The 21,494-nt window shown below is 41.5% G+C and overlaps 1 protein-coding gene and 1 long non-coding RNA gene across 4 annotated transcripts in view; one reads left to right on the forward strand and one right to left on the reverse strand.

Moving 5' to 3' along the window:
* LOC138757398 (uncharacterized) overlaps positions 1-4,410 on the forward strand; it is a 17,768-nt gene extending 13,358 nt beyond the window's left edge. For all 3 annotated transcript variants that reach the window (XR_011353570.1, XR_011353569.1, XR_011353571.1), the window contains 3 exons: positions 1,765-1,818; positions 2,257-2,295; positions 4,096-4,410. This is a non-coding gene — a long non-coding RNA (uncharacterized lncRNA). The remainder of the gene's footprint in view (positions 1-1,764; positions 1,819-2,256; positions 2,296-4,095) is intronic.
* LOC138757397 (uncharacterized) overlaps positions 1-21,085 on the reverse strand; it is a 21,937-nt gene extending 852 nt beyond the window's left edge. Inside the window, exons 1-2 of the mRNA XM_069924639.1 lie at positions 17,303-21,085; positions 1,884-1,947 (exon numbers count right to left, since the gene is read on the reverse strand). Of these exons, the coding sequence (XP_069780740.1) occupies positions 18,621-19,565 (945 nt within the window). The 5' untranslated portion in view covers positions 19,566-21,085 and the 3' untranslated portion in view covers positions 1,884-1,947; positions 17,303-18,620. The remainder of the gene's footprint in view (positions 1-1,883; positions 1,948-17,302) is intronic.
* Between the last annotated feature and the right edge of the window lie 409 nt (positions 21,086-21,494).

The following is a 21,494-nucleotide window of genomic DNA, read 5'->3' on the forward strand; positions in this document are numbered from 1 at the left end:
TTTAGAACTTGTTGAAATGTGGCAGATAAATTTTACTGCAGTGACAATTTAAGGCAAGTCTGAACGATCAATTCCTTCAATTCTCATATATCATATTCTTCTGCAGAATTAAACACTGCAGTATAATGGGCAAATACAGAAATATACCTTTGAGTGAAGATTTCTTCCCATCAAGAACTTTTATCACAGTACATTAAAATGTTGTCACCTAACCAACAATTTCATATTGATGCTTATGTTGAAATATTCTAAACAAATTGAAATCGACTTATTTATTTATTGCAGACCTACTGCTACACAAAGGAAACGTTTGCATATCTCAGTAATTCAGGTTTATAATTTTGCAGTCTTTCATAAGTATTTTTCAAATATATTAAAAGTAGACTGAAAATAGGGAATCCATTTTGCCACTTATTTTGGACATCAGTGGACTGAATTTAGGAGAATATTTGATTCAGGCCCAAAGTCTATCATTGAGATGTTGGTACAGCCATGTCCTTCTTAATTTTTTGTGTCATTTTCATTCACATTTAACTGTTGGAAGAAACAGAACCAGGAGATACTCAGTAGGTCATTAGCATCTATGGAGAGAGAAAGAAATTTAATTTCATGTCAATGAGTTTTCTTTAGAATTGGGCAAAGTTAGAAGTGAAATAAGGTTTAAGAGAAAATCAAAGGGAAGATCTGAGTATGGGTGACGAAAGATTGAGTTCCTCAAATGTTGTGGAGTCAAGTGAAAGGTTTCTCTGGGAGAAGTGTAAGTAAAAGATGAATGAAACTTGAAATACCAGGATAGAGAAGAAGAAAAAAAATGCTAAAAATATGACTAGAGTTTAATGTTGAGTCTTGAAGGCTGTTATATGCCATGTCAGAAGATGAAGTGCTGCACCTTGAATTTCTTTTGAACCTCACTGAAACCATTTAGGAGGCCAAGATATAGAGATAAGAATGACAGTAAGATGGAGAATTAAAGTGACATGACTGGAAAATCAGGAAACAGTCTTGTGTTCAAAACAGAAATGTTCTGCATGGAGGTCACCCAATTTGCATTTGGTTTGTCTAATTTAAAAAAGACATATTGCGAGCACAGTATGCTGTAAACTCAATTATAAGAAGCATTAACAAATTGCTTCTCAAGTAGAATAGCTCATTGAGCTCTTTAACAACAGGAAGAGGAGCTAAAAGCCATTTTCTCCAGGGTCTTGGTATTAATTTCAACAGATTAATTCAAGCTATTCTAGTCTTGTATCTCACTTTCCCAGCTTTTGTTTTATTTTCATCCCTTCCGATGTATGCCTCCTCAAGACCTAACTCACCCATCCTATTTCAACTGACACTACAACCACTTGCTCAGTTTCTCCGGGTTTCCACCATATCATGACATGTGCTCTCTATCTCTCCTTGACAACTTAAAACCTGAGTCATTTCTAACTTCCCTAGTTCTGAAAAAAGATGATAAACCTGAAATGTTAACTCTCTCCATTCTCTCCATTCAAAGTGTCTGATTGTTGAATATTTACAGCACTTCCTGATTTTGCATCATGCAAAAAGTCAATTTATTTGTCACAGATCTATTTTTACTTTCAACCTGGAGTTCTAATCAATACCATTTTGACATTGTGCCACTGTCATACATCATTTAGTAAAGGAATGTTAATAATGAAGTTGTACTATATTTTATGTAAAAATATGAATAAAGATATGTGGAGCAATTATTTTGTATATGATGTGGGCTAATAATAATTTTGCTTGTTTTTGCTTTAGGAAGAATATAGAGGACCGGGTTTAATTCCAAGCAGAGGCTATTTTCTCTTTCGGGTATGTGTCAAAATTAAGAATATTGCATTTGTATAACAATTATAAACATCCCTTAGAATTTTTACCTGATTTAGATTACTGAAGTCACGGGATTGTCAATAGAAGAAATTCAGTGTGCCCTGTGGAGACCTGCATTGGATAGATTAGAGGCAGGATTTATGACAGAGCACAACAAACATTTGACTTACCTGAGCAATCAATGTAAAACAATTTAAGATTATAATACAAGCTGAGGTCCAGATCAAATACTTTTTTCTGATTTTCATAGTGGGTCTTGCTAATGAGAGATTTTGAACCTTGATATTAACTGGTAATAGATTATTTAGTATGTTATTTTTGCAATAAGAAATGATCCTGTCTTCAACCATTATATTGAGAAGAAAACTTTGGGCACTCATACGATGAACAATTACAATCAGATTTTTTTTATATTTCCAGCCGCGAAATGGAAGGAGCTCATCTACATTTCATTAACAGGTATTTCAATTTTATGAGAGGGTTAACTGGATGACTTTTATTATGCTTCGTTATAATGGATGCATTTGCTTTATAATGATGACGATCAGTTATCTGGTTATATTCTATGTAATTTTTCTGTGGAAATAATTGCTTAATTTTCCTTCAAGAGATAAACAAGAAAATCTGCATATGCTGGCATCTAGTGCAGTACATAAAAATGCTGGGAGGACTCGGGCTCAAAATGTCAACTGCCTTTGCTGTGTGACCTGTTGAATTTCTCCAGCACTTTTGTGTACTGTAATTTTCCATCAAGCAACTTTTCAGCTGTATGTTTTAATTATAAAAGTCAACATTGCAGATGCTACAAATCTGACAGAAAATGGTGGAAATATTCTGTGGTTCAGACAGCATCTGTGGAGACAAAAACAGGGTTAATATTTCAGTTTTATTAGCTGAGTCAGTACTGGGTGATGTAAGAAATAACCTAAGTTGAAAATTGATGGAATAAAAAGTGGGATTTCTAAAATGGTTATGGAATCAGCCGACAGAGGATGGTAAAAGAGTATCTGTATGAAAGTTTATTGTCATACACATACATACAATGAATCCTTATGCAGCAAAACTCTTACTTGCTGCAGTTACACAGGTATGTGAACAATAAAATGTTTATCTGGGGAAGGATAATTACAGAGAAGGATAGGTCTGGGCCTCAGGTTGAGATTCTAACTAGGAGAAAGGCTAATTTTGAGGAAATGAGAAATAATCTAGAACATGAAGATTGGAATGTTTTTTTTTTGGCAAAGATATAAGTTACCAGTAGGTGGAAAACCTTCAAAGGTGAAGTTTAGAGAGTACAGAGTTTGTATGTTCCTTTCAGGATTAAAAGCAAGGCTAGCAGGCATAGAGAACCTTGGTTTCTGAGGGATATTGGGGAGCTGGTTTGCAAGAAGAGAGAGGTGTATAGCAGGTATAGGCAACATGGAGCAAATGAGAACTCTGAAGAGTAGAGAAAATGCAAGAAAAATTTCAAGAAAGATATGAGGAAGGCTAAACAAAGACATGAGGTCCCTTTGGCAGACAATGTGAAGGAAAATCCCAAAGGTTTCTACAGGTACAGTATATTAAAAGCAAAAGGATAGTAAGGGACAAAATTGTCTCTTTGAAGATCAGAGTGGACTGCTTTGTAGGGGGCTGAAAGAGATGGGGCCAATCTTAAATGATTTTTTTCATCAGTATTTTTTCATCAGAATAGTTTAGGGGGAACATGATAGGGAACTTCTTCGCACAGAGAGTGTTGGGAGTGTGGAACAAGGTGCCAGCTGAGGTGGTGAATGTGGTCTTAATTTTACCATTTTAGAAGAATTTAGACAGGTACATGGATGGGAGAGGTATGGAAGACTGGGTGCAGGTGAATGGGATGAAGCAACAAAACTGGTTCAGCATATACTAGAAGAGCCAAAGGGGCCTGTTTCGAAGGGGGCTGTAGCATTCTATGGTTCTGTGGTTTTAAAGTGAAAGCAGGAAGTGATGTATTAGTTCTGAAATAAAAGTTCTGAGATAAAAAAAAATACTTGCTGGAAATATGAGATACAATTTATCTGAAATTATTGAATTCATTCTTCAGTCTGGAGGCAGGATTGTGATTATTTGTAAGATAAGGTGTTATTCCTTGAGCTTGCAATGAGATTTATTGGGAGCAGATAGATGACCAAAGACAGCTTAAATATGGGATAAGATATTAAAATATATAGAGACCTTATCTCATTCAGCTAAAGAGTTTGTTTATTGTGTAACTTTTACAACCATTTCATTTTATAGGGACATGAACATCTATCGGAATGGTTGATGCTGGTGTTGAAAATAATTTATGTTATTTATGTTTCTAAATGTAACTTAATATGCATGGTAACTTAAAATCATTATTGATTGCTGTTTTCATAATGGATTTGTCACTCAAATCAAAGGAGAACTTGTGAAATGTTTCTGCAGTAAAGAAATATTCAAATATAGATGATGTGTAAATACTGTACCACTTTAAGGCTAAACTCTGATGTAATATAATACATATTATTGAATACTCTTCTCACATTTCCTGTTTGTGATGATGTCACTAAAAAGAAAAATTTAAAATAAAATTCTTATTAAAGAATCTGCGTTTGCTTTTGTTTTGAAATAGAACATTCCCCTGCCTGATGCCATTGGATTTTAATTCCATTTGCCTTTAAATTTATGTTATATATGCAATTAAATGATTATGATGGTAAATTCTTTTGCTCATCCATTAATATTATTTTGCAATGCCATTGGGTGTCAATCCTGACGCAAGTTTCCAAGGGACTCAGAGCTCATTGCCATCTCCCAAATTAAACTCTATCTAAATGTAACCTTCCTCAAGCCATAGGAAGGAATATATTCTCATCTATTCAACCTGACTGCACCTCATCATCTATGAAAATATTTTCACAGGTCATGGATAAACTGGAAAGAGGTTATGTGGTACTGAAATTTTCAAATAAACTTCCCACATTTTTCATATTTTAAAGTCTAAAGAAGACAATTCCACACTAGCTGGAGTTCTTCATAAGAGTTCTGTTTGATTTACCCAAGATCTAGTAAAATTAAGATCAAACTGTCAATATTTGCAATTCTGTATTTGTCAAGAACTGAGTCATCAGCCAGTGGCATTGATCCATAAACAGGAAACTAGGAACCTTCTATTGTCCCAATCACCAAGAATCACCTCATACTCCATAATTTTCAGGTCTGTATTATTGTTATCATTTCTCTAACATCATTGTCATTATCATTTACAATACTTTAAATGTCATTCAATACAGAACACCTAAATATGATGGAGGAGGAGATTAATTGTTGATGAAGAACTGAGCAGTATGCAAACAATGACCACAAATAACATTTTGCTGAATTTTGTACCAACTGCTCATATGATACTTATTTGTTCCTATTAGGATCTAAATATATTTCTTTGACATTCGATCACCTCTCATGATTTGACCCCTAAACCATATTACCCAAGAGATGAATGCATGAACTAGTGGAGACATGAACTATGGCCTCTCTGGAGGCTACAGCACATTTAAGGGACACCATGGACTGAAATCATTATTTTTTAAAATATTTTTTTAATGTAATCAGAAAAAATACAGAAGAAACCAACTAAACTTGACTGCTTTACAGGGAACATGGCCCATAAATTTTGAGCAGAGTCCTAAGGGGGCAAAAGCCAAAATAAAAGGTTGAGGATGGCTGAACTAGACAGCAGTGAGTTACCCTGGAGGATGATTGTTAGAGGAAATCTCGATGGAAAAATTTGAAGAGTGGTGAGGTTGTAGGCTATGCTGAATATGGTCACCCAGCGTGTGTCCTGCTGGGTTTCTCCTATCCCTCTGTCTCCTTTCCTTCAGCTCCCCACCCCTCCCTTTCCCTCTCCTATCAGAGAACTACCATCTCCTCTATCACTTCTTGGCTTTTTTCTCTTTTACCCTCCCACCTGCATCCACCTATGACCCCTTACTGTGCACCTCCCTCTGCCCTTTTCTCCTCCTCCTCCTCCCTCCGTGTTGTGTTTGGAAAAGTATCAGGTTCAGTGAGTTCACCGAGAGATGAGTCTGGACACAAGTGCTACAATTACAGGTAACTTTATTTAAGACACAGGAGACAAACAGGAGAGAATGTCAAATGATACTTAATTACTCTACTATTAAACATTTCTATGGACGTTCACATCAGACCTAGGTTGGACTCCGATACCAGTGGCCATCTATCTTCTACAAGCTCATGCACATGTACACACTTTACTGACAGGGACTTTCAAACACATTCCCAGTTCCCTGTACCAATGGGGGTGTGGCTCTCTGCAAGCACTGATCAATCACAACACTACGGCTCATCTTCAGTGTAGTGCACACCTTACCAGCAGCTCTTCCAGCAATGTCAACAGTGGCAACCTTCCATGGTGCAATGTCCGGGCCTTGGACCACAAGGCAGAGAGAAATAAATATGCTATGCTTCGATGTTTTATACATTTCTGAGCTGGGCGACAAGCCAATGATGATCCAACGTAATTTAAATGAGCCAATGGTAAGGTGTGCCCTAATGGGTGGCTGGAGTCCAACCTTAATTTGCCAGTGATGCACTTCCGAATAAGTTTCAGACAAGGATGCCATATGTTCCTCCGCAATCCACACACTTGCTAATCACTACAAATACAATGAATAATTGGTTTCTAGACAGTAAACTGTATGTGACATTATAAAAGTCAAAGAAAATGATGCAAATCAAGTGGAATGATATATACACAAGTGCCTTCCATATGATGGACAAGATACATTATCAAACTCAATGATAACGCCTCACCAACTGCCCCAACCGCCCCCTCCAAACACCCCCGATCAAACAAGGTTGTTTTCCTGCTGGAGCTGAACTGCTCCCTAGTGTGTTGGGGAGGGAAGAGAAAGAAAAGTGTTTGTTTACTAACTTGCATGCCTGGTTTATCCAGCTTAGCTGGCATCATTATAGGAAGGATTTGGAAGCTATGGAGAGGGTGCAGAGAAGATTTACCAGGAGGTCCCCTGGATTAGAAAACAAGTCTTATGAGGCAAGGTTAGCAGAGCTGAGCCTTTTCTCTGTGGAGCGTAGGAGGATGAGAGGAGACATGATAGAGGTCTACAAGATCATTAGAGAACAGCCAGCACCTGTTTCTCAGAGCAGGAATAGCAAGCACCAGAGGACATATGGTATTTACAAAGTGAAGGGAGGGAAGTTAAAGTAAGACATCAGGCTTTCTTTTACACAGAGAGTTGTAGATGCTTGGAATGCTTTGCCAGGGATGGTGATGGAGGCTGAATCATTAGGGGAATTTAAGAGACTCTTAGACAGACACATGATGGATGAAATACAGAGTAGGATACAGGGTAGGATGAGTTTAATACTTTTTTTTAAGGAATATATGGGTCAGCACAAGATTAAAGGCTGAGGGCCCTTAACTGCATAGTAGTGTTCTATGTTCTATCTGTGAGCACCTTTTCTACCAATGTCTGTGAGCAGGCAGTGCAAGGTCATCCTTAAGGTGCTAAAGCCCTCTCTTGGCTCATGCATCCTGTGCCTTGCCTTCACATTTGGGCATTCCCTCAGCACAGATCCCAGATGCCCATCACTGTGATAACCAGGGCAAGGCAGTAGACTCACTGGCAGGCATACATCTAGGGTGTACCCATATTCTCGTGGAAGCACCTTATTTTTTAGGGTCTGTCATCTGAAACCAGAATGCCTTTCCTACTCATATTCCTCGTGTTTGCCTATGTTTGTTCTCTGTAACGATAGCCAGGAGGAGTCAGGACTGAAAGTTGGCCAAACTAGTAGTAGTTTTTAAATAAAAGCTCTTGAATCACTCATCCCATGAAGAATTAGTTTCTGTCATTAAAACCTAACAACCCTTTTAAATTTTGCTTGGGATTAAAGGGACTTTGTTAGCACTAACACAGGAACAGCAACAGAAAATTGACCAGACAATGGTAAATTCAAAATAATAGCTTTTTTATTAAACTATTAGTAACATAACACTTCTTACTTATCTCTAAACTTACTTAACTCTAAATTTAACCCCACTATGCACAAATGTAAATGGATGTATGTGTGTGTATATATATATATATATATATTTAAAGTCCCACCTTGAAAAGTCAATCTTTAAATGTTTGGCATCATTTTAGTCTTGCTTGAAGGTCTTAAATTCTCAGTTCAGAAATAATTATAAAGTGCTGTTAAACATCATATCTTCAGGCCTCTTTACTCACAATGTAGTATTTTCTTCCACAATGACTTCACAAACCCAGACAAGGGTTAAAAAATGTGGTAGTCTTCTTCCATGACTTGGTAACAAACTAGACAAGGGTTAAACAAAGTGGCCATACAAAAATAGACCCAGTGGAAATCTGTCCTCTTTTACACAGTGACAGCAAATCGGTCTTCCTTATTTTAAAAGCCACTGATTCTGTGTTCCCTTTTCCCAGGAGTAACACACAACTGCACCAATTCTGGTTACTGCAACTCAACCCTGTCTTTCACAAGGTTTCAGTCCCTGTGTCACAGGGATTTTGACTTCTGTATTCTCCAATCTGAACTCTTCCAAAACTGAACTCAAAATGTCTGAATTCAGTAATATATTTCTCCAAATCATGTGACTGTTACATCATCACTGATGTGAGACCAAATTCTTGGAAACCACATAACTATCAGTTTTATTTCTACTATAATTCTGTTCCTTTTTCAAAACCATGACATATCCATACAACTTCTGACCTCATTTCTGTTAGGAGGTTTAAGTGGGGGAGGAACTTCATGTGATGTAGAGAAGGAAGGAGGCGGCATCCCAAAGCTCCCAGGTAATTATAAAATAAAAGGAAAATAAAATAATTTACAATAATTTAAACAGGAAGAAAAGGAAGAATGTACATTTATGGTGAAGATGTCGCAAAAGAATCAACAATTGTTGGCGACTTTGAGCTCCCAACGAGAAATGGAAAAGGGCCTACTTACAGGAAGAAACTGGGAGTTGTGGTTTGTTCTGCCACCTGTGAAGAAAACCCGACATCTGGGAGGAATGATGGAATGTTTTTGGCGTTGGAGCCAAGAGACCCTATAGAAGAAAAAGAAACTTGGCATGTGCACATTAAAGGAGAACTGGAAGAAGTAAGAAGGAGGAGCTCTCTCTCAAATGGCAATTCAGAGGCTGATCAAAGTACAGAAGAGGAAGATGAACTGGTAAATGTTAAACCAGTGAGTCAAGTTAAAAAAGTTAAAGTACAAACTAAAGGAAAATATACTAATGAAGATATATGAAAGTACTTTTATTGAAAGATCAGAATACTAACAAAAAACTGGGACATATTTTAAAAGTAATGACCAGACTAGAAACAGAAATTGGGATTTTAAATGAAAGAGTAACAGAAGTGGAAGAAAAAATGGATGAAACTATGGAAAGAGTGGTTAAAGTGGAAAAATAATTAAATGAATGGGCTGCAGAAAAACCAAAAATATTGGAAAAGATGGATTCTTTAGAAAAATTTTACTAGATTTAATTATGTTAAGATAGAAGGACTCAAAGAGGGAGTGGAGGGGGTAAATCCCATCCGCTTCTTTCAAGAATGGTTACCAAATGTCCTGGGAGTACAAAATGTTGGAGCAAAGATAGAAATTGAGAAAGTATATAGATTCAGGAATGAATCAAAAACCACACTCTATATTAATTAGATGTATGAAATTTAATGATGGTGAAAAAATATTAAGAGCTGCAGCAAAAAAGTTAAGGAGATAGAAGGAAAACCACTAGAAGTTGAAGGTGAAAAAATATATTATTGATCCTGATATAAGTGCTGTGCTAATATTGTGTAGAAAGGAATTTAATCCACTGAAGAATACCCTTTGGAAAAAGGTACAATTTTTTGCTGCGTCAACTAGCCAATTTAAAAATCACGATGCCAATTGGATAAAATAAGTTTTTTACTGATATTGAAACAGCAAAGAATTTTGTGAACTGACAGATTATGTTGTATTTTATATTGTATAGGGATATGTTTTAAAGGAGATAAATATTTAGTGTAGATCACATACAAACACAGATCTCATTTAAAAGACTGGAGCTCTGCTCAAGCTAGACAGGCTGGCCCTGAGAGCCTTTGCAAAAACTTTGAAGAGTGCCCAAGGGACTTCACTAATGGATTGTTATTTTGAAAAGTAACAGATGAAAGAACTTGGAGGATTAGGTCCAGAGCTGCAGGCTGTCTGAATGCCACTTGCTGTTCTAAGAAGGTCATGTGGATTTTCAAGAAGAGAGAAAAAAATGGCTTTTCTCAGAGAGTGAGAGAGATAGATAGAGAGAGAAAGAGAGAGAGAAAATTCAGAGCTAGAGTTCAGCAGCAGCAGCTGGGACTGGAACAGGACAAGTTGGCAAGTTTGTGGAAAATTCCTATTTTGAAGACGGGTTGTGAATTCTTAGTTCAGCTTGGTCAAAGCTCTTGTGGTCTATACAAGATGAGAGGACTGGCTGGCTAATGTTTCACATGAAATAAGGAAAACAAAAAAGAACTCTGTGGTGACCTGAAAGAAAGAGGTTATCATCTGCAAAACCCTGATGGGGCAAGATTCTTTGGCAAGACAATGATGTGGCTAATTAAAAGGAATAATTTTGTGTTCAGCGAAGAACAAATCTCTCTCTAAAAACTGACAAGAACCTTCCTGAGTGGTAATCCATTTACCTTTCAAGCACCAAAGCTTGGTGAACTTCATAAATGTCAAATTCTGTGCACAGCATAAGAATTGTCTGCAACCAGTGAACTTGGAGGAATGAGAGTGAGTTTGGACTGTGAATTAAAGAACTTTTCTGAACTTACTCACACATTACATACACATACTCTTAGAATTAGAAGGGGGTTAAGTAAGTTAATAGTAATAAGTAAGAGTTTGATCCTGTTTTCATGTTTAAGGATAATTAAAAGCAACTTTTGTTTAAGTAACCATTTGTCTTAGTGAATATCTGTTGCTGTTGGGTTTTGGGGTCCACTGGGCTCGTAGCAGAGCAACTTACCAACTTTGAAGCAAATTGAAAGAAAATGAGAGAATTTCTTTAAACTTGATTCTTTAAATCTGAATTATGGTACTATTTCTTCCCGAGTATCTGTATTTGTTTAATATTAATCCTTTGGTTAAAAAAAAGTGTAAAATTTTCTGAAATTATTTTGCCTTGGAGTTTGGGAGGTTAGCCTCCAGAATCCATGCATACATGTTAGTGGGTTTTCCCACTACCTGTAAAATAGAGGGGGGTGGTGTAATTTTGAATTTACTATTTTATATTTTTTGGGGGAACTTCATATTTTTTGGGGAAGTATTGTCCTATGTTTGAGAAAAGTGAAAATGGTTTTTGAAAGGCATGTGGTGTTGGAGGATAGAAGAAAAGGTTTGAAACAAGTATAACAATAATAATAAGATTTTTTTGTGTGGAGTATGATAACTAAAGATTCTAAGTAATGTTATAAATTTTGGGCTTGCCAGCCATGCCACCAAATGGCTGAACCCCTGACGAGGATTTTATATTTTGACCCCAGGGTTCTGTTATGAGCTGTGGGTCGCCTCTTGCTGCCCCCGTTGTTGAGCAGGTGTACAATAACACATGCACTCGACAAGATACCCAAACGCACAATCTCGCACTCCAGCTGAAACTATTTGAACCTTGCTTGCAGCGCCAATTGTGTTTGGAAAAGTATCAGGTGCGGTGGGTTCACAGAGAGATGAGTCTGGACACAAGTTACAATTACAGGTAACTTTATTGAACATGCAGGAGACAAACAGGGGAGAACATGAAATAATAATTAATTACTCTACTACAAAACAACTATATAGACCTTCACATCAGACCCAGTTTGGACTCCGTAACCAGTGACCTCCTACATGCTCACTCACATGTACACATTCTATAGAAAGGGACTTTCAAACACACTCCTGGTTCCCTGTACCAACGGGGGTGCAGCTCTCTGCAAGTTCTGATCTATTTCAGTACTACAGCTCAGCCTAAGTGTAATGCACATCTTACCCGCAACACTTCCAGCGATGTCAACAGTAGTGACCTGGCATGGAGTGACATCCGGGCCTTGGACCACAAGGCAAAGATAAAGAAATATGCTATTCCTCAATGCTTTATACAGTTCTGACCTGGGCATCTCGCTAATGATAACCATGAGTAATTTAAATTAGCCAATGGTAAGGTGTACACTAATGGGTGGCTGGAGTCCAACCTTGATTGGTTGGTGAGGTGACCTCTGAATAAGTTTCAGACAGGGAGGACAGATGACCACCTGCAATCCAAAATAATCCATTCAGTCAGGGAGACCATGCATTTTTCCACAATCCACACATAACACTCCTCGTACTCTTTTATTCAGGCACCTGTCTATTTTCGCTTATAACTGACTAACAGCTGAGACCTGAAACATTGATTACATTTTACTTCCTATAGATCCTGCATAGCCTGCTGATAATATGAAAGGGCTAAATGACCTGTTGCTGCACATCAGGCTCCACGGGCCATGATGTTAATTATATACCAGAGGAAGTCTTTAAAACAGGCCCTTCTAGCTCACATATATTTTTTAAATTCAGACATATAGCAAAATAATAGGCCATTTCAGCCCAGGAGCCCATTCTGCCAAATTACACCCAATTGACCTCCAACCCCCAGTACATCTTTGAACAGTAGAAGGAAACTGGAGCAAGAGAATATAAGAACATAAGAGATAGGAGCAGCAGTTGGCACCGGCCCATTGAGTCTTCTCCACCATTCAATAAGATCATAGATAATCTGATCATTGACTCAACTCCACCTACCAGATCAGCCATGATCTGTAAAATGGTGGAGCTGGCTCGACGGGCCGAAGGGCCTACTCCAGCTCCTATTGTCTATTGTCTATTGTCTATTACCTGGCTTTCCCCCATATTCCTTAATTTCCTTTTTATGTAAAAATCTATCTAACTGAACCTTAAATGTGTTTGATGAAGTAGTCTCAACTGCTTCCCTGGGCAGAGAATTCCATAGATTCATTATTTTCTAGAAAAAACAGTTTTCCTCATCTCTGTCTTAAATCTACTCCCCTGAACCTTGAGGCTGTGTCCCCTAATTCTGGTCTCACCTACCAGTGAAAACAATTTTCCTGCCTCCATTTTATTTATCCCTTTCATAATTTTACATTTCTATAGGATTTCTCATTTTTCTGAATTTGAGCCAATATAATTCCTGGAGATTTAGTCTCTCCTTGTAAGTCAACCCCGCTCATCTCCGGGATCAACCTGGTGAACCTCCTCTGGACTGCCTCCAAGGCCAATATATTCTTCCTCAAATATGGAGAGCAGAATTGCACACAGTACTCCAGATGCTGCCTCACCAGTACCTTGTATAGTTGCAGCATGACCTCCTTGCTCTTGAATACAATTCCTCTAGTGATGGCCAACATTCCTTTTGTCTTCTTAATAACTTGTTGTACCTGCAATCCAACCTTTTGTGATTCATGCACAAGCACTCCAAAGTCCTTCTGCACTACAGCATGCTGCAGTTTTCCACCAGATAAATAATAGCCTGCTCTTCTATTTTTCTACCAGAGTGGATGACCTTGCATTTACTAACGTTGTATTCCATCTGCCAGACCTTTGCCCACTCATCTAACTTAACTATATTCTTCTACAGCCTCTCCACATCCTCTGCACATTTTGATTTTCCACTCAATTTAGTATCACCCGCAAACTTGGCTACACCACACTCTGTCCCCTCTTCCAAATCATCAATCTAAATGATGACCAGCACTGACTCCTGCGGCCCCCCACTTACCACTGTCTGCCAATCAGAAGAACACCCATTTATCCCAACTCTGCCTTCTATCAGTTAACCAATCCTCAATCCATGCCAATATACCTCCCCCCAACTCCAATCATCTGTATCTTATTGACATCAACCTGTACCCCTCTATCTACCAAACCCATTATATCCTCAAAGAACTCCAGCAAGTTTGTCAAACAAGACCTGGCCTTTCTGAATCCATGCTGTGTTTACCTGATGGAGCCCCATCGTTCTAAATATCTCACTATTTCATCCTTAATGACAGCTTCAAGTATTTTCCTGACTACAGATGTTAAGCTAACTGGCCAATAATTATCAGTCTTCTGCCTACACCCCTTTTTAAAAGTGGTGTGACATTTGCTGCCTTCCAATCTGCCCAAAGTCCAGAGAATTTTGATAAATGACTACCAATGCATCAACTATAACTCCTGCCATTTCTCTCAGTACCATTTCCCATCAGAACCAGGTGGTTTGTCCACCTTCAGTCCTATTAGTTTGCTTATCACTTTCTCTTTTGTAACAATTACTTTATTGAGGCCCTCACCTCCCTTCACATCCCTATCACCACTTTTTGGCATGATGGACGTGTCTTCCACCATGAAGACTGACACAAAATATCTGTTCAATGCCTCAGCCATTTCTTTATTACTCAATATCAATCTCCCTTTCTCATCTTCCAAGGGACCTATGTTTACTCTTGCCACCCTCTTCCATTTTATATATTTATAAAACATTTTACTCTCTATTTTTATATTTTGTGCTAATTTACCTTCATAATCCTTCTTCCCTTTCCTTATTTCCCCTTTAGTTGTCCTTTGTTGCCTTTTAAAGTTTTCCCAATCCTTCAGTTTCCCACTACTCTGGGCTACTTTGTACACATGAGCTTTTAATTTTACACTTTCCTTTATTTCCTTAGTTGACTCTTCCCTCCCTTACTGCCTTTATTTTTAATGGGAATATATTTTTGTTAAACACTGTGAAGAATCTCTTTGAAAGTCTTCTGCTGTTCTTCAACTATTCTGCCAATTAGCCTGTGCTCCCAGTCCATACTGACCAATTCCTCCCTTATCCTGTTGTAGTTTCCCCTGTTCAAGCATAATACACTAGTTTTAGATCTAACTATTCCACCTTCCATCTGAATGACCCACTTTTTCCAAGAGGGTCCCCAACTACTAGATTGTTAATCTTACCTATCTCAACCTAGATCTAAAATTGCATCCTCCCTTGTTGGTTCCTTAACATGCTGCTCAAGAAAGCTATCATGGATGCATTCTATGAAGTCATATTTCAGACTTCCTCAACCAACTTGATTTTCCCAATCTACATGGAAGTTAAAGTCCCCCACAACAACTATTGTTCGGTTCTTACATGTCTCAGTTGTACTCGGTTAATTGCCTATGCCACTGTTCTATTGTTATTTAGTGGGTGATAGACAACTCCCACCAGTGATTTTTACCTTTTACTGTTCTTAATCTCTACCCGGTACATTCTGTACCTTAGATCTTATATTGCCCTGATCTCATCCCTCATTAAGAGCACCACCCAATCCGGAGGAAACTCATGCAGACATGGGGAGAATGTACAAACTCCTTACAGAGAGCGCCGGGTTTGAACACGGGTCGCTGGCGATGTAATAGCATTACACGAACCACTAAGCTAGCTCACTGTGCTGACTAACCACTATGCTATCTGTACAATTCAAAGAGACTATAGCAAGTTGTGGGTAATTACAGAAATGCTCTCTGCTATTGAAAGATAATTATCAACATCCTTCCAAATGTTAATCAAGTTTCTCATTCAGGTTAATCTTGCCATTTTCTTAATTTTTATGCCACTGCATTTTTTCATGCAGAAATTACTGACTTCAACTAATTACTCAATTTAAGCCATCAATTTTCCAGACGAACTACCCTGGGACCTCTTCGGGATTAGGACGGCACCCAAGTAGGACCTGTAGGCTTCAATAGTGGAGATGGTCTATGGTGCACCGCTTTCCCTGCCGGGTGAATTTTTCGGCTCAGACCCTGACTCCACGGCCACCAACAAAAACCTGCTGGTGGACCTACGCAGGTGACTGGCCTCCCTAGCTTCCCCACCCCTGGCACTCCATGGCACCAGGCCGTTTCATCTCCCCAAAGAGCTCGACTCTAATTTTGGTAATGTCATGCAGTAATAGTCATACAGCACAGAAACATTGTCGATCACAACTGACAGAGGCCAAGAGACTTCATGTCATGTGAGTTCCTGCTTCCACAACCCACTCAGGAAATTAGATCAGATTTCAAACATTCTCTGGGAGAGAAAAAAATCTTATTTTAATCCCCTCTGAACCAATTTTCCCTAACTCTAAACCATGTCCTTTAGTTTTTGATACCTCTACTGTGGGAAAACCTAGGATTATCTACCCTGTCCGCATCCCTTAAAGTTATTTTATATAAATCAGGCCCCATCTTAGTCTCCTCCACTCAAAAGATGACTAACCCAATCTCGAGTTAAACAAGAAAAATGCAGATGCTGGAGTCGAATGAAATGCACAAAAATAATCAGGTGAAACTCAGCAGGTCTTGCAGCATCCAAATAAAGTAAAGGGTAACCAATATATCAGGCCTGGGCCTGACGTTGGATATTAACTGATATCAAATGAAGGGCCCAGCACCAAATCATTGTTTACCCTTTAACTTCCTGTGGATGCTGTGCGACCTGCTGAGTTTCACCAGCACATGTGGATATTGCACTAACCCAGCATATCCAGTATCTCTTCATAACTAAGAGAAAACAAAAGTTGCAGATGCTGTGATTTTAGTTAAAAACACAAAAATACTGGAAGAAATCAATGGATCACACAGCGTCCGATGGAGGTAACGATACATAGTATAACCAATGTTTGGGGCCTGAGGCCTTGGACAAAGTATGAGCAAAATGCTGACAGGCACCTGTATAACTAAGGCTGGGAGAGAGGGAAGAAAGGGCAGCGGGTAGTTTGTAGAATCATCGGTTGAATGTGTGGATCTGACGGAGAATTAAGTGTAGGGGAAGTCAGTGACAGGTCATGGTGAGTGAGGCTTGGAGTTGAGGAGGCAAGAGAGTGAGGGTCCCTCGTATCTGTGCATGAAGGCGAGGTTGGTCCATAGAATTAGGTGAGAGAAACGAAGAGAGCAACAGTCAATGCAGTGCAGTTATCCGAGATACTTGTTGGGGCCAAACTGGGAGGTCTGCAAATGGAGCCGGAAACTACGTGGCACAAGATGGCAGCAGAGACAAGTCAGCTGACCTTTCTTCTCTCTTCTGATGACCAGAAGAGCACAAAGTAACCCACACCTGGAGTATGGTCTCTACCAATGAAGACATTCATATACCTGGCAGAATCTGTTCTTACCCTGAAAAACTTCTGGTTTTTTTTTCAAACTTTATTTGAAATTTTCAAAAAAAGAGTACATAATATAAAAATTAGAAAGAAAATCTACAATTAACCCCAACCCACCCCTCCCCACCCTCAACACACCCTGCAAGGGGAGCATACAAAAAACATAGTTAAAAACACATACAATAATTTAAAATATTAATAAACCCATACATTTCAAATAAGGTGACCACATCTTAATAAAGAAATTATAATTATCATACTGTGACGGTGTGAGCAGTGGAAGAAACACAGTCACCACATTAAGGGTTGTTAACGACTGTTTTAATTCAAATTCAGCGCAACCCTTTAAGGGCAGCAGGAGCTCAGTCACCTGGTGTATTGTGACAACATAATTGCTGCCCAGGGTGTGCGCTGGAAGGGATTCTAGAGTCAGAGAGAAACCCCTGATGGCGCCATTTCCCAATGGCTGCCCTGCCATGTGGCGATACAAGCGGGGCCAGTTCGCCATGAGGATGTGTGCCACCACACAACCCCCCCCAGAACCAACTACATGTCCTGTTACTTTGGCGGCCGGCCCTGGTGCTTGGGCACGGCCATCTGCACCGGCTGTGATAAGTCCAGATGGGCGGCCTTCAGGCGGTCCACCATAAAAAGTTCCTCTCTCCCCCCCAACGTCCAGGGTGAAGGTTCCGCTGGACCGGTGCAAGACTTTGTATGGCCCCTCGTACGGTCGCTGTAGCGGTGCACCTTGTGGTCCCCTGCGCACAAAAATGAATTGGGCTGAGTCAAGCTCTTTGGGGAGATGAAACGGCCTGGTGCCATGGTGTGCCAGGGGTGGGGAAGCTAGGGAGGCCAGTCACCTGTGTAGGTCCACCAGCAGGTTTTTGTTGGTGGCCGTGGAGTCAGGGTCTGAGCCGAAAAATTTACCCGGCAGGGAAAGCGGTGCACCATAGACCATCTTCAGTACTGAAGCCTACAGGTCCTCCTTGGGTGCCATCCTAATCCCGAAGAGGTCCCAGGGTAGTTCGTCTTCCCAGTCTGATCCAGAGAGCCTGGCCATAATCGATACCTTCTGGTGCCTGTGGAACCTCTCGACCAACCCATTGGATTGCGGGTGCTATGCTGTGGTGTGGTGGAGCTTGACCCCCAGGAGCTTCACTATCTGAGTCCACAGAGCCCACATGAACTACGCCCCTCTGTCGCTAGTGATGTGCACTGGTACTCCGAAACGGGTGATCCATTGGCTGACCAGAGTCCTGGAGCACATTTCCGCGGAGGCCTCCTTAATCAGGACCGCCTCTGGCCACCTTGTGGCCTGATCCACCACTGTGAGGAGGTAACTGGCCTCCTTGGACACCAGGAGGGGCTCGACGACATCAACATGGATGTGTTGGAATCTGCAAACCACCGGGTCGAAGTTCTAGATGGGGGCATGCGTGTGTTGCTGGACATTGGAGGTCTGGCACCTGGTACAGTTCCTGGTCAGTTGTGGCATCTCCTTCTTCAGCCTGTGCCACACAAACCACTCCGCAACCATCTGCATGGTTGTCTTTACCACTGGGTGAGCAAGGTCATGGATCAGACTGAAGACCTTCGCCCTCCAGTGTGGCAGAGCAATGTGTCCAGTCTGCTGAGCACCTGGACATCCTTGAGTTTGAGGCCCGAGATGGCAGTCCGCAAGGCCTGCATCTCCACATCGTTCCTCTGTGCCTGAGCCAGTTGCACATAGTTCATGTTGGCTGTGAGAGTGTTGATGGCTGGATGGGAGAGTGCATCCACCACTACATTGTCCTTGCCGTCCCTGTGTCGGATGTCGGTCGTGAACTCAGACACATACGAGAGGTGGTGCTGCTGTCTGGCGGACCACAGATCCTTAGCCATCACCTGTACTTGAGTGAGGGGCTTGTGATCCGTGAAGGCTGTGAATGGCCTGCCCTTGAGGAAGTAGCGGAAATGGCAATGGCCAAATACAGCGCCAGGAGCTCCCGGTCGAAGGAGCTGTATTTGAGCTCCAACAGGCGCATCTGCTTGCTGAAAAAGGCCAGCGGGTTCCATTGTCCATCGAGCCACTGTTCCAGAAACCCCCTCCCCACTGCTGTAACTGAGGCATCCACGGAGAGCACTGTGTGTGCCTCCGGCCGTGGGTGCACCAGCAGCGTGGCGCTGGCTAGAGCCTCCTTTGTCACAGTGAAAGCTCTGTCCGCCTCCTCTGACCATGATAAAGTATTTTCTTTGGTGGCCATGAGCGCGAACAATGGGTGCATGATGTGCGTGGCTCTGGGGATGAAACGATGGTAAAAGTTCACCATCCCCATGAACTCTTGGAGGCCTTTCAGGGTGGAGGGTTTGAGAAATCATTGAACAGCCGCTACCTTCTCCGGCACTGGCGAAGCCCCAGCCACCAAAATCGTGTGCCCCAGGAACTGAAGGGACTCTTGCCGAACTGGCATTTGGCCATGTTGACCATGAGGCCGAAGTCTGCCAGCCAGGCAAAGAGTGTGCGGAGGTGGGCTTTGTGTTCATCGCAATTGCAACTGGCAATGAGGATATTTTCTAGGTAAATGAACACAAAGTCTAGGTTTTTTCTCATCGCGTCCATTAGGCACTGGAATGTTTGGGCCGCATTCTTTAGACTGAAGGACATACGCAGGAACTTGAAGAAGCCGAAAGGGGTGATAATGGCTGTCTTACCCATGTCAACTGGATGCACCAGGATCTGATGGTTTCCCCGCATGAGGTTCATTTTGGAGAAGACCCGTGTGCCGTGGAGGTTGGCGGAGAATGTGGGGCACTGGGTGCCTGTCAGGGGTGGTTGCGTCATTCAACTGACGGTAGTCACCACATGGTCTCTAGTCCCCGGATGATTTCTGGACCATATGGAGCAGCAATGCCCAGGTGGAGTGGAACATTCGGGCGTTGACCAGCCTTTTGCCCTTCATGTCAACCAGTAAGCCGTGAGGTCTGAGGAAGTCAGCTCCTAAAAGCGCAGTGCCCACAGAGGCTAGGATGAACCTCCAGTGGAACTTCTCCTTCCTGATCTGGATCTGTGCCCTGCGGGTGCCTTAGGTCCTGATGGTGGAGCCGTTGGCCGCCCGCAGGGTTGGACCTCGAGATTAGGTGTGAGTCTCTAATGTTGTGGGGGGAAGGACACTGAACTCAGCCCCTGTGTTCACCAGGAATTGGCCAGTGGATCTGTCCATCACATGAGGGAGGCTGTTTGTGTGGCCAGCCATCGAAGCCATTAACGGCGGCTGGCCTGGTCATTTCCCTGAAACCCACAGGGCTTGCGCCACTTATGGGCTTGTGTTCCCCAGCGCTGGTGGTAGAAACACCAGGTTGACTGGCCCTCCTCTGGCTTGGTCTTGGGAGCGGCTTGCAGTCGGTTGGCTCCTCGTCATGCCACCTGGTTGAGGGCTGCCTTGTTCTCACTCTTCATGCACCAGAGGGCATCTGCACGGCTGCTGCTCTCCTCAGGTTCGAGAAGTCTTCATCTGTGAGGAGCAGCTGGATGTCCTCCGGCATCTGTTCCAGGAATATCTGGCGGAAGACAAAACAAGGCTTGTGGTCTTCTGTCAGGGCCAGCATTTCATCCATCAGTGCTGATGGACTGTGGTCCCCCAAGCCCATCTAGGTGAAGGAGCCTGGAAGCCTGTTGCTGGGGAATTAGCCTGAAAGTTCCAAGCAGCAGGTCTTTGAGGGCAGTGTACTTGCCCGTAGCCAGGTGGTGGTGGATGATGTCATCCACCCTCGCTGCTGTTTCTTGGTCCAGAGCACTCACGACATGATAGAACATCATGGCGTCTGAGGAGATGTTGTGGAGTTGAAATTGTGTTTCCGCTTGCCCAAACCACGTTCTCAGTCAGTGGGTCCAAAAGGGGGGGAAGCTTGATGGAGACAGCATTAACTTCTGCTGAATCCATGGTGTTTTGAATCCAGAAAAATGTTTGGGCTCATCAGGATCACCACTGTGGTGGTTTGAGCAGTGGAAGAAACATAGCCATCACGTTGAGGGTCATTAATGACTGTTTTTATTCGAATTCAGCGTGCCCCTTTAAGGGCATCATGAGCTCAGTCACCTGGTGCATTGTGACATAATAATCGCTGCCCAGGGTGCCTGCTGGAAGAGATGCTGGAGTCAGAAAGAAACCCCTGATGATGCCATTTCCCCATGGCTGCCCCGCCACGTGGCAATAAAGTGGGGCCGGTTCGCCATGAGGATGTACATGTTATTTTTTCCATATAAATGCAAGATCTCAACTCATTATGCCAATGAGCTACATTTACCTCAACATCATCCTTCCATGAAATCACCACATATTTACGTGCTACAGCATCATCCTTCCATGAAATCACCACACATTTACGTGCTACAGCCAATCCTAAGCTATCTGAAACTTATCTAACCTCAAATCATTAAATATGACAGTACAACCCAACAAAAGTTTTTTTGGA

Source organism: Narcine bancroftii, chromosome 3, assembly GCF_036971445.1.
Source record: "Narcine bancroftii isolate sNarBan1 chromosome 3, sNarBan1.hap1, whole genome shotgun sequence".
Taxonomy (NCBI): domain Eukaryota; kingdom Metazoa; phylum Chordata; class Chondrichthyes; order Torpediniformes; family Narcinidae; genus Narcine; species Narcine bancroftii.